The sequence below is a fragment of the Melanerpes formicivorus genome, unplaced genomic scaffold, assembly GCF_026170545.1.
Source record: "Melanerpes formicivorus ecotype bairdi unplaced genomic scaffold, bMelFor1.0.p_v2 SCAF_30, whole genome shotgun sequence".
Taxonomy (NCBI): Eukaryota; Metazoa; Chordata; class Aves; order Piciformes; family Picidae; genus Melanerpes; species Melanerpes formicivorus.
This window is the reverse complement of record NW_027142382.1, coordinates 4,901,699-4,915,795: the sequence shown is the minus strand read 5'-3', so window position 1 is coordinate 4,915,795 and position 14,097 is coordinate 4,901,699. Positions and strand designations below refer to the sequence as shown.

The window sequence follows — 14,097 nt, the reverse complement described above, 5'->3', positions numbered from 1 at the left end:
TTTTTGAAGTTAGTGAGAGAGCTGACAGATTTAAAAATAAACTACTGAATGTAACTTGTCTAAAGTTTAGAGAAGGGTTGAACCTAGTAAAAAATGGTGTGGACTAAGGTCTTTTTCATAAGAGATATCTAGGCTATTGAAATGCAATCTGTACTTGAAGAAAATCTAAAATCCAAAACCACACCCTGACTTCGAGCAGCAGTTTATATACATTAAATATACAAAAATACAAGGAACTACTGTTCAGAAAGCTAGCAGACCTAGGTGGCCCCTTTAAGAAGGACATTGAGACACTTGAAGGTGTCCAGAGAAGGGCAACAAGGCTGGGGAGAGGCCTTGAGCACAAGCCCTATGAGGAGAGGCTGAGGGAGCTGGGATTGTTTAACCTGGAGAAGAGGAGTCTTAGGGGTGACCTCATTGCCCTCTACAACTACCTGAAAGGTGGTTGTAGCCAGGAAGGGGTTGGTCTCTTCTCCCAGGCAACCAGCACCAGAACAAGGGGACACAGTCTCAAGCTGTGCCAGGGGAAGTTTAGGCTTGAGGTGAGGAGAAAGTTCTTCATGGAGAGAATCATTCGTCATTGGAATGCGCTGCCCAGGGAGGTGGTGGAGTCCCCATCCCTGGAGGTGTTCAAGAGGAGATTGGACGTGGCACTTGGTGCCATGGTCTAGTCATGAGGTCTGTGGTGACAGGTTGGACTTGATGATCTTTGAGGTCTCTTCCAACCTTAGTGATACTATGATACTGTGTGATACTGGAAGAGACAAACTAAATTTTCTCATCTTCTGTGTCACATTATTTGTACCAGTACATTGTTGAGAGCTTCAGATCTCAAGAGGTCAGAATTCATTCATTTCTCTCCTGGAGAAAGAATTCAACAACTTTCTATAAATACCATAACTGGCAAGCTTTTTCCCACTGTTAACCTGAATAGTCTTAATAAATCCCATAATCCTTCCATCCTTAAAGCTGATGATTTGAGTCCTAAATTCAATTTCTGAAATACCAGAAGTCTTCCAGCATCTTTAAAAGCAAACCTCAAGTATTTCTGTGTGCCTTCACTTTGTGTGTGATCTTGATGACAGCGTAGGAAATTTAATACTTACCTGCATACTTCTGAAACACCCAGACAGACTTTCTTTTCAGGATACTTTTTATTTTCTTAACACATGAACCTGTTTGGTAGTCCAGAGACCAAACTCTGGCAGGTGTGGGAAGCTGTCTGGATCAAGATTCGTCAGATAGTTTAGTTTCACTGATCAGTGCTATGTTGGAAGACTTTCTCACTGAGAAACTTGGTCTCTCATGCTGACCTCAATAACTTCTATTTGCTAGTTCCAGGGGCTTTTGTGAATTTGTCTGCACATAGAAATATCCTTAAGGCCATGATTTTAAGTAACAGCTAAACTGAACTGATTTTTCTTATTTTTTTTAAGCAAAATGTAAATACTGAGGTATGCATGAAACAATTTTGAACTGATTACCAGAATAACATTCTGTTTAGATTCAGTTATTGGGTTTGTGGGATAATGATTTCTAGTTGAAAATGGGAAAATTAGTAAGAGCTTTGAGATGGTGCAGGGAGCAGTTAAAGCATGTAAGTTCACCTGAGGGTATAATCTCATGAAGGAACTTTGGGCAACACTGCTGGCAGACCTATTCATATTCTTCTTTCTCATCTGGCTCTGTGTGCTATGTGTTGTAGAAAGCACTTGTATTTGCAAGAAAAACTACACACATGGAGCTTGCTGTATGTGGAATTAAGACTTTCTCAGCTAGAGTCACTTCTGCTTCATTGCCTGAGGGTGTGTGTGCTGTATTAGTGCAGGTCCTACAGGTGACTCTAGGACTGCATGAAAAATTACGGTCTGAGACTAGATAGATGCCCTTTAAGCAGCAATGCTGCTTGGGCACCCACTGCATCCTAGCCACTTGTTCCTGGCTTTCACTGTCTTGACACAACTCTGTGTAGCCATGCCTTAAGCCAAACCAAGCTAGTGCTCTTGATGAAAAACAACATAGTGAAAACAAAAAGGGAGAGGTGGTTTGTGTTGGGAGTATTTAGGTGGGTTTTGTTTCTTCTTTGATCAGGTTCAGTGTATCCATGCCAAAGCTGTTTCAGGGGGACACAATAGCTAGGAGGGTTGCTTGTTTGACCAGCACTGCTGCTAAAGAAATGTTGGTGAGGGCACAGCCTGAGATGGCACAAAACTGTGTTAATACATTAATGGACTAAAAGGTTTCTCTGAATGGGAAAATAGAAAGATAATGATCATTGTCTCTAGTTGATTAGGCTGAAGATACTTTACAACATTTATCTATTATTTTGGAGGTAAAGCTGTTATTTTCAATATACCCCCTTTTGTTCTGGTGATTGAAATGCTCTTCTTAAATCTGTTCATTCTTGCTGCTCTTCTTCTATTGAATGATTCCATACTTAATGTAGTTTTACAATTTTTCTCTAGATTTTCTTCACTACCTCCTGATCTTCGGCTCTAAATCTTTCTTTACAAAGAAGAGAAGGGAGCAAAAGATTTGGTCAGATAGCAGGAGTCACTTATGAGACAGCATCTTATTTTCTGAACACTTTTGAACTGATGCTCTTGATTCAGCTGCTGCAGTGTTGAATTTTCTGTGAAGTGTCACAGAATGTTACAGTATAAAAATAAAGTTTGGGGGATTCTGATGCCATGATACTACTGCAATATTTCCTATGGAATTTATCAGTGAACAAAGCTCTTCTTATTTCTCCACCTCTCCTCTTCAAGAGTCAGGGTTTGTGTTTTGATTACCAGTCTCTACCTGCCTTAAATCACTACTTGTGTGAGATGTAGATTCTCACCTACCTTAACATGAACCAGAGAGAGGGAGTCATGTTTGTCATCAGTTTCTTGAGTTTTTTAATGATGAAGGAGTAGGATGTTCATCTCAGCCTAACAAACTGATTTGCATTCTTCTTTCTCATCAGCATTTAAAAACCAGCACCATTTTCTGCAACCTTTATAATAATATATGTCAGCTAAGCAAATAGTATCATCTCCAGTTATTTGGTTATTTCCAAATCATTAGAAAATAAAATCTACATTGAATTCAAATATTATGGAAGTACTATAACTTAGTACTTTCAAATGTGTTTAAGTGATCATGTCTCATAAAAATGATCATGAAGGTGAAGGAAGACTTGTGAGTTGTTTTGTTCCTACCTCAGAACAACAGCTTCAGTACTCTGTATATTCATTTTTTCTGCTGGGTTAGTAGTATGTATGTCTACATACTGGGCTGACATCTTGTGCTTTACTCTTTGTATGTTTTATCCTAAAGCTCAGTTGAATCACAGACTTGGTTTCAAAGATGTGAACTGTTGAAGCACAGTTGTTACAGAAATGTTGCTGTTGGGAGCTCGGTTTTGAGACTTGCTGGGATAATTAATTCTCTAAAGAGGCACCATATTTTAAACCAAAATGCACTTTGGTGCCACAGATATAATAATGCAGTATTTAATGCAGTATTTGCTTAGCCTGGAGAAGAGGAGACTCAGGGGTGACCTAATTGCTCTCTACAACTACCTGAAGGGAGGTTGTAGACAGGCAGAGGTTGGTCGCTTCTCCCAGGCAGCCAGTACCAGAACAAGAGGACACAGTCTCAGGCTGTGCCAGGGGAGGTTTAGGCTGGGGGTTAGGAAGAATTTCTATACAGAGAGAGTGAGTGCCCATTGGAATGGGCTGCCTGGGGAGGTGGTGGAGTCACCATCATTGGAGGTGTTCAGGAGGAGCCTTGATGGGGTGCTTGGTGCCATGGGTTAGTTGTTTAGGTGGGTTGGATTGGTTAATGGGTTGGACACAATGGGTTGGACGTGATGATCTTGAAGGTCTCTTCCAACCTGGTCTATTCTATTCTAATTTTCTTTTGGGAATAAGAAATAAAGTAATCTACCAAACACCACCAGGGATGGCTTTTTTAAATGTGGATGCTCTCTAATACGATGTGCTAGGTACAAAGTGGTTTAGTCACTGTTTTAAGATGCAGTTCCATGTGCAAATGAGTTGATATAGTGATTAATTGCAGGTTTAATTCATCCTGGAAATACAGCACCTTCCATTTATCTAAGAGTCTTTGGCATTTTTTGCTCTAAGTAGAGAAGGCTCTAGTAAAATGATGACTAAGTTTCAACATGGCCATGAAGGCTGAGACTGTATAGATGTCTCTTGTTACAGAACTGATTTCTTTATTGTCTGTTTTTTTTTGTCCCAGACTTAATAAGCAAGAAGCAAATTGCTCAAGTCAGGGTTCCAAAATGTGAATACATCATGAAAATAAAAAAAATAAGTCATGGTTATAAGAGGGAAAGGTAGGAGTGACTGCAAGTCCAGTCCCTCTTGAAGCTGCAGTTTATATGTTCCTTGTTAACTTCTTAGAATAGAATAGAATAAACCAGGTTGGAAGAGACCTTCAAGATCATCGTGTCCAACCTATCATCCAACACCACCTAATCAACTAAATCATGCAACTAAGCACCCTGTCAAGTCTCCTCCTGAACACCTCCAGTGATGGTGACTCCACCACCTCCTCAGGCAGCCCATTCCAATGGGCAATCACTCTCTCTGTGTAAAACTTCCTCCTAACCTCCAGCAACTTATGATTCCTCCAGCTGTTTCTCCTTGTCTGCTTGAAGTACATATACACATGCAGGTGACTGGGCAAGCTCTCCAGCCCAGACTTGAGGAAACCAAGAAATCTAGAAGTAGCTTGGTCAACAGGAAGAAATATTTATATTCATATTGTTTACTGAATGAACGGAAGTCAGGGGTCTGGCTGTAAGTAGGGATATGTTCTTGTGTCCACACTCTAGTGATGTACCATTCTGTATCAGATTATGTTAAAGTATTATCTGATGTCTTCAGAAAAGCTTGGGGGGGGGAAGAGAATTAAAAGAAAAAGGAAAACTTTGATGAACTAAATTTAGTTTCTAGCAATTTATGGCAATTATGAAGGAAAATCAGTATTGCAAATTGTATTCCAAAGCTGTGGTTATGATTTTGAAATGTTTTTAAATTACTGTAATTTAAATGTGTTTATACTATTTAAAAGCAGTTGTACTTGGACAGATGCTAAAAGAGTAATCAGAGATAAGAATTTTACATTTTATAATAAGAATTTAAGATTTAACATTTTACATGTATGTAAACTGGAAGGTTGTATATAATAAGAATTTAAGATTTAACATTTTACATGTATGTAAACTGGAAGGTTGTATTAAAAGGTTACTTTTTGAAACATGGAGGGAGGATTTCAAGTCAATAGCTGTAGTCCTGATGCCAGATGAAGTCAGTTGAGCCTATTGCATTTAGAGATGTAAGTGGATTTCTGTGTATTAGTCGTAATTGTGAACCTTTAAAAAAATACCTGTAGTAACTGTTGGTAAAAGACCAGATACTGACTAATAGTGGAATGTGAATTCAGAGGAGAAAATAGCCATTGTTATGGGGGATTTCACTGTGTGCTTGGAGCAAGGAAAGGGGAAAAAAGCATGTGTTGTCTTCTATAGTTAGTTCTGTGGGAGTGCATAAGCAGTAATTCCCATGTATGTAGTTGTGATAAATGTTATTCTTGTGTGTCAATGTTTAGGCTGTGATTCATTGACTGGTTCTAGTATCCATGTTCTAGGTCAGAAATTATCCTATTTCAAGAAATCTTTGCAAGTATACTGTTTAAAGTGTACAAAAATTAGATTTTAGTTACAGGAGTACATGTTGCCAGTCACAGAATCACAGGATGTTAGGGTTTGGAAGGGACCTCCAGAGATCAACCCCCTGCCAAAACAGGATCAACTAGGGCAGGTTGCACAGGAACGCATCCAGGCAGGTTTTGAAAGTCTCCAAAGAAGGAGACTCTATAACCTCTCTGGGCAGCCTGTTCCAGTGCTCTGTCACCCTCACCATAAAGAAGGGCTTCCTTATGTTGAGGTAGAACCTGTTTTCTAGCTTGTACCTGTTGTTGTTCCTTATCCTGTCACTGGGCTCCACTGAAAAGAGACCGTCACCTTCAGCCTTTGAAGGGACATTAAACCCTTTTAAGGGAAATTTTATTTTGAGAATTGTGTTGCTTTGCAATCAGAAATCTGTGGACTAAATTTCAGTTCACTGCTATATTTTAGTGTTTATTTCACTCAGCAGGTGAATGTTCACTCAAATAGTGAACTTCTGAATAAAGGCTCTTTCAATCCTCAACTTTTATATTGTTTTGAGAAGACTGTAGAAAGGATTTCTTTGGAACTCTCATGTTAGTCGTTAACTAAGTGGTAAGAAAGGATTGATTTGCTATAAGGAACAGTCTTGAGACAATCCTCTCCTGTTTTCATGACCTATTATTTTTTCATGTTTGAAAGCTTGACCTACTGTAATTACCAGATTGTCTTGTTTGTTGTTAACATTGGGTGCAGGATTCCATATTTTAAGGCAAGGCACCAAGAACTTAAATCATCAGCTTCCAAAAATACATTTGGGTGATGATGATTTATTCTTTTTTTTTTTTAAAGGTTTGCCATGGTTCTAGCTTGTGTTTTGGTAAATGCAATTTCAGCTTTGAAAAACAGCAAACTGTTGATTAGTTGAGTGCAGAGCACAAGAGCTTTTGTGGAATTTTGAAGTCTTGTAAAGGGGGTTGTTTGAATCTAGTAGAAAATTAAACTAGTTTGTGCAAAACAAATAAAACCAAACAGAATGGCACAACTGTTCTGCTACTCCTGTTCTTTTGAAAGAATATCTTTTCATTTATTTCAAATAATAATTTCTAGGCTCTGGCTTAGAACTGAAAGCAAGAATGTTTTTCGTGCCTCTTATTTCCCACCCCCACCCCTGGCTGGATTATGCATCAAAATAACATCCATTTAAAATGTAGTAATAATGTCAGGTTTCAGAAAGCTTAACATTTCTAAAGTGGCAGGGTAAGAGAATTGCTCTTTAGTTTGGGAAAATACCAAACTCATTCGATGTTCTTACCCTAGTCCATAGTTGAAATTACCAATTTTATATTTAATGAAGAACCAAGGATGAGAGGTACAAGAGAAGCTCTTCATAGAAAGAGTGATTGGCCATTGGAATGGGCTGCCCAGGGCGGTGGTGGAGTCACCATCACTGGAGGTGTTTAGGAAGAGACTGGATGGGGTGCTTGATGCCATGGTTTAATTGATTAGATAGTGTTGGATAATGGGTTGGACTTGATGATCTCAAAGGTCTTTTCCAACCTGGTTAATTCTACGCTATGCTACGCTACTCTATTTAAATGCTACACTTGATCCTGGCTTCTAAACTAGCAATAATAGAATTATATCTCAACTTGCAGCTCAACTGTAGCATAAAAGGGAATGGGTTATTTATTGCTCTTTTCTGTGTGTGTTTTTCAGGGGTCCCTTCAGCGTTGTGCGGAGATGTATCAACAGGGAAACAGGGCAACAGTTTGCTGTGAAGATTGTCGATGTAGCAAAATTCACTTCAAGTCCTGGATTAAGCACAGAAGGTAAGAACAAATAATTAAGCAGACTTTAACCAGGAAGATTTTTACATATTTTTTTGGGGGCAACTTTTTCCCTGTTTGCTTGTTCTCTGTTTTATATTTTGTTGAGGTTTTAAAGCAGGATCTTATATTTCAAATTTAGCTTGATGTAACTTCTTAATTTTCTACCTTTGGTTGTTATTGTTGTGATAATAAATATTAGAAGAGTACATCTATACTAATTTCAGGTCATTTTTATTTCTGTTTGGAAATTTTTTTTAATAATATCACAGTATAACCAAGGTTGGAAGAGACCTCAAAGATCATCGAGTCCAACCTGTCACCACAGACCTCATGACGAGACCATGGCACCAAGTGCCACGTTCAATCCCCTCTTGAACACCTTCAGGGATGGGGACTCAACCACCTCCCTGGGCAGCACATTCCAATGACGAATGACTCGCTCAGTGAAGAACTTTCTCCTCACCTCCAGCCTAAACTTCCCCTGGTGCAGCTTGAGACTGTGTCCTCTTGTTCTGGTGCTGCTTGCTAGAGAGAAGAGACCAAACCCTTCCTGGCTACAACCACCTTTCAGGTAGTTGTAGAGGGCAATGAGGTCACCCCTGAGCCTCCTCTTCTCCAGGCTAAACAATCCCAGCTCCCTCAGCCTCTCCTCACAGGGCTGTGCTCAAGGCCTCTCCCCAGCCTCATTGCCTTCTCTGGACACGTTCAAGTGTTTCAATCTCCTTCCTAAACTGAGGGGCCCAGAACTGGACACAGGACTCAAGGTGTGGCCTAACCAATATGATTTTCTTAAAATAATTCTGAATCAAAAAAGCATGGAAGGAAGTAAAGTAAGAGCACATCAAATCTGCTTTTATAATCTAGGTTTAGCAAGCAATTTCACAGTATCACAGTATCACAGTATCACTTAGGTTGGAAAGGACCTCGAGGATCATCGAGTCCAACCTGACACCGCAGACCCCATGACTAGACCATGGCACCAAGTGCCACGTCCAATCTCCCCTTGAACGCCTCCAGGGTCGATGACTCAACCACCTCCCTGGGCAACCCATTCCAATGCCGAATGACTCGCTCGGTGAAGAACTTCCTCCTCACCTCGAGTCTGAACCTCCCCTGGCGCAGCTTGAGACTGTGTCCCCTTGTTCTGGTGCTGGTTGCCTGGGAGAAGAGGCCAACTCCCTCCTGGCTACAACCACCCTTCAGGTAGTTGTAGAGGGCAATAAGGTCACCCCTGAGCCTCCTCTTCTCCAGGCTAAACAATCCCAGCTCCCTCAGCCTCTCCTCATAGGGCTTGTGTTCAAGGCCTCTCACCAGCCTTGTTGCCCTTCTCTGGACACGCTCAAGTGTCTCAATGTCCTTCTTAAACTGAGGAGCCCAGAACTGGACACAGTACTCAAGGTGCGGCCTAACCAGAGCAGAGTACAGGGGCACTATGACCTCCCTGCTCCTGCTGGCCACACTATTCCTAATGCAGGCCAGAATGCTATTGGCCCTCCTGGCCACCTGAGCACACTGCTGGCTCATATTCAGGTGGCTGTCGATCAGCACACCCAGGTCCCTCTCTGTCTGGGAGCTCTCCAGCCACTCCGACCCCAGCCTATACCTCTGCATGGGATTGCCATAGCCAAAGTGCAGCACTCGGCACTTGGACTTGTTGAAAGCCATCCCATTGGACTCTGCCCATCTTTCCAGTCGGTCGAGGTCCCTCTGCAGAGCCTTTCTACCCTCTAATTGACTAACATCTGCCCCTAACTTTGTGTCATCTGCAAACTTGCTGATGACTGACTCTACCCCTTCATCCAGATCATCAACGAATATGTTGAAGAGGACAGGGCCCAGCACTGATCCCTGGGGGACACCACTGGTGACTGGCCTCCAGCTGGATGCGGCACCGTTCACGACCACTCTCTGGGCCCGGCCCTCCAGCCAGTTCCTAACCCAGCACAGAGTGTAGTGGTCCAATCCACAGGCTGACAGCTTAGTCAGCAGTTTGCTGTGGGGGACGGTGTCAAAGGCCTTGCTGAAGTCTAGGTAGACCACATCCACAGGCCTCCCCACATCCACCAGGCGGGTCACCTGATCATAGAAAGAGATCAGGTTGGAGAGGCAGGATCTGCCCTTCCTGAATCCATGTTGGCTGGACCTGAGCCCTTGGCCATCCTTCAGGTGCGCAGTTATTGCTGCCAGGATAATCTGCTCCATCACTTTCCCTGGCACTGAGGTCAGGCTGACTGGCCTGTAGTTTCCAGGTTCCTCCATCCGACCCTTCTTGTGGATGGGGACCACGTTGGCCAGTTTCCAGTCATCTGGGACCTCACCAGTGAGCCAGGACTGGAGGAAAATGATGGAGAGTGGCCTAGCTAGCACATCCGCCAGCTCTCTCAGCACCCTAGGATGGATCCCATCTGGTCCCATGGACTTGTGGATATCCAAGTGGCTCAGCAGGTCCCGAACTAACTCCTCATGGATTTCCAGGGTATTACTCTGCTCCCCGACCCCAACGCCCAGCTCCGGAGACCACTCGTCCTGAACTCCTGCCTTGCTGTTAAACATTGAGGTAAAGAAGGTGTTCAGGACCTCAGCTTTATCCTCATCCTCAGTAACTGTGTTCCCCTCCAGGTCCACTAGGGAGTTCAGGTTCTTCCTGCCCTTCTTCTTATTGTTAATATATTTATAAAAATGCTTTTTATTATCTTTGACTGAGGTGGCCAGCTTCAGTTCCAGCTGGGCCTTAGCCTCCCTAATTTTATTCCTACATAATCTAACAGCTTCTTTGAACATACCTCGAGAAGCCTTCCCCTCCTTCCAAAGGTGATACAGCCTCCTCTTCCCCCTTAAATCCTCCAGGAGCTGCTTGCTCATCCAGGCTGGTCGCCTTCCCCGCCGGCTTGCCTTCCGGCACATGGGAACCGCCAATTCCTGTGCCTTCAAGAGCTCCTGTTTGAAGTAGGTCCAACCCTCCTGAACCCCTTGGTTCATGAGGGCTGGTACCCAGGGGACTTTGCAGACAAGTTTTTTAAATAGGCTGAAGTTCGCCCTTCGGAAGTCCAAGGTGGAGGTTCTTTTGGTGCTCCTCCCAATCTCCCTGCATAATGAAAACTTCACTATCTCGTGGTCACTGCACCCTAGGCAGCCTCCCACGATCACATCTCCCACCAGCCCTTCCCTATTGCAGAACAGCAGGTCAAGCAGAGCCTGTCCCCTGGTAGGCTCGCTTAACAGCTGTGTCAGGAAGCAGTCCTCCATTCGCTCCAGGAATCTTCTGGACTGCCTCCTCCCTGCTGAATTAAGTTCCCAGCAGATATCTGGGAGGTTGAAGTCACCAACAAGGACAAGATCAGATGATCTTGAGACAGCCTCCAGTTGCTTGTAGAACAACTCATCAGCCGCCTCATCCTGGTTGGGTGGTCTGTAACAGATTCCAATCAGGATGTCAGACTTGTTAGGTTGTCCTCTGATTTTGACCCACAGGCTCTCAACTACCTCATCTTCCACCACAAGTTGTGTGGCAGAGATTGACTCTCTAATATACAGAGCCACCCCTCCTCCTCTTCTCCCTCGCCTGTCCCTCCTAAAGAGCCTGTAACCCCCCATTGTAGCACTCCAGTCGTGGGTGCTGTCCCACCAAGTTTCTGAGATGGCGACTACATCATAGTCGCCCTGATGGATTAGGACCTCCAACTCCTCTTGCTTGTTGCCCAGGCTGCGTGCATTGGTGTACATGTATCGCAGCTGGGTTCCTGACTTCTCAACTGACCCTACCTTGCGCCCTACTCTTACCTCTGCAGAGGGACCGATTGCCTCACCCACCCCCTTCAGACCTAGTTTAAAGCCCTCCTAATGAGCCCTGCCAACTCCAGTGCCAGGACTCTTTTACCCCTTCTAGATAGATGCACCCTATCAGGACCCAGCAGGTCAGGTGCAGTGAAAGTTGCCCCGTGGTCATAGAACCCAAAGTTCTGCCGCTGGCACCATCCCCTGAGCCAATTGTTGATGGTGTGGGTTCTCCCATTCCTCTCAGTGTACACCCCTGACACTGAAGGAATTGAGCAGAACACCACTTGAGCTCCTGCCCCATCAATCAATTGTCCAAGGGCCCTGAATTCCTTCTTAATTGTCCTAGTGCTCTTCCTGTCAATCTCATCACTCCCAGCCTGTATTACCTGTATTACCAATTTGCTGTAAAATGGATGAAAACTTGCAATTAAAGTGTGCAAATTTCTATAAAAGAAAACTGTGTACATTTTTCATATAATTAGGATTTTAATGCTGCAGAACTGCTAAAGTGTAAATAAAAGGCAGCAGCAATTACAGCTTCCTATTTTAGAGCTGAATATGTGACTTGTGTGAGCATAAAGTGTGTCTTTTACACTTTATTTAAAAATGTGGTAACTGAATGACAGACACTCTGTTTTCCATGTCCAGTATGTTTTTACTGGAGTTCATATTCTTTTGTACAGTAATTGTTTTTTGAGGGGTTAGCTTGTGCTGTCTAAATCCTTGTGAACCTAAGTCCAGCAGCAAAAGAGAGTCAATTACATTTGTTGGTAGCTATAAGAAACTGTATCTTAAGCCTTAATGGCTAATTTGATTTACAAAGTTATAAAAAATTGTTATTTAACTCTCATTTAATTCTAGCCATATTCTACTATATTTTTCTGAGCTTCATCTTAACTACTATTGCTGGGACACATTTGATGGGGTATTGCTTTCCTCACTCCATAACAGTAAAATTCAACCATTTGCAGCCATGAAAGAACCGTGGAAAGGGAGAAATAGTAGACAAGAGAGTAGGGACTTACCAGGAGGGAAGGAGAAGTAATAATAGAGTGACCGAAAAAGTGAAGGATAGCTGTTGAAGATTTACATTTGCTGCCTAGGTCTGAAGGAAAGACATGGCAGTATTAGTACTGGTTTTCAATTCCACTTGTGCTGTGTTGATGCAATTCAAGCTAGCAGGTCACTAAGTGAACATATCATTAAGGACTTTCTGGGTTAGTACTTTCTCATTTTGTTTTGTGGCTTTGGTTGTGGTTTGGCCCTTTTTGGTTGGTTGGTTTGGTTTGAGGTTTTGTTCAGGTTTTGGATTGCCATGCGTGAAATTGCCTTACTGGTAATATTAAGACACATGAGATACACATGTGAATGTGGAGCAAGTTCTTAATTCAATGTAAAGAATCTGAGACTGCTTTTCACAAAGTCATTCCAGGTTGTGTATTCTTTATTTAATTCCTCTGTGCCTCTACTGTTATCCAGGTTCCAGGTTTAGTTTTTTGTCCCACAGGTTTTGTTTTTCTTAATTTGCAGGCACTAGCTTGCAAGTCAAACTTTACTGTAACATTCTTTCCATAAAGTTGCTCAATACACATTGTGTGTATAGACATTTCAAGTGATTTTTATGTCTGTGTGCACCTCTGCAGTAGTTTGAGAATTAAAAAATAATGCTATATAATGATGCCTGAGAGCTAACAAATCTAATGGAGTCCCCATGCTCTTTAACATCTTCATTGATGATCTGGATGAGGGCATTGAGTCCATCATCAGTAAATTTGCTGATGACACCAAGCTGGGGGCAGGAGTTGATCTGCTGGAGGGTAGAGAGGCTCTGCAGAGGGACCTTGACAGGCTGGACAGATGGGCAGAGTCCAAAGGCATGAGATTGAACACATCCAAGTGCCGGGTTCTGCACATTGGCCACAACAACCCCATGCAGTGCTACAGGCTGGGGTCAGAGTGGCTGAGAGCAGCCAGGCAGAGAGAGACCTGGGGGTACTGGTCAATGGTAGGCTGAACATGAGCCTACAGTGTGCCCAGACAGCCAAGAGGGCCAGTGGCATCCTGGCCTGCATCAGGAACAGTGTAGCCAGGAGGAGCAGGGAAGTCATTCTGTCCTTGTACGCTGCACTGGTTAGGCCACACCTTGAGTCCTGTGTCCAGTTTTGGGCCCCTCAGTTTAGGAAGGATGTTGAGTTGCTGGAACGAGTCCAGAGAAGGGCAACTAAGTTGATGAGGGGTTTGGAACACAAGCCCTATGAGAAGAGACTGAGGGAGCTGGGGTTGCTTAGCCTGGAGAAGAGGAGATCCAGGGGTGACCTTATTGCTGTCTACAACTACCTGAGGGAGGTTGTAGACAGGCGGATGATGGTCTCTTCTCTCAGACAACCAGTACCAGAACAAGTGGACACAGTCTCAGGCTGCGCTAGGGGAGGTTTAGGCTGGATGTTAGGAAGAAGTTCTCTACAGAGAGAGTGATTGCCCATTGGAATGGGCTGCCTGGGGGGTGGTGGAGTCACCATGATTGGAGGTGTTCAGGAGGAGACTTGATGGGGTGCTTGGTGCTATGGTTTAGTTGTTTAGGTGGGTTGGATTGGTTGATGGATTGGACATGATGATCTTGGAGGTCTCTTCCAACCTGGTCTGGTCTAGTCCTATTCTATTCTATTCTACTCTACTCTACTCTAAGCTCTCTTGGATTTAAGTCTTACTATTCATGGTCTTGCATGATGCATGTCATCAGTCTCTGTAGTGTTGTAATTCAACCATATTAATGAAGTATATTGACACCTTGTCACTGTTCAAGTG

The 14,097-nt window shown here is 43.2% G+C and overlaps 1 protein-coding gene across 14 annotated transcripts in view; it reads left to right on the top strand.

Moving 5' to 3' along the window:
• Positions 1–14,097, top strand: part of CASK (calcium/calmodulin dependent serine protein kinase) — a 211,115-nt gene that overhangs the window by 47,592 nt on the left and 149,426 nt on the right. For all 14 annotated transcript variants that reach the window (XM_068155113.1, XM_068155104.1, XM_068155114.1 and 11 more), the window contains exon 2: positions 7,403–7,515. In XM_068155113.1, coding sequence (XP_068011214.1) covers positions 7,403–7,515 — 113 coding nt within the window. The remainder of the gene's footprint in view (positions 1–7,402; positions 7,516–14,097) is intronic.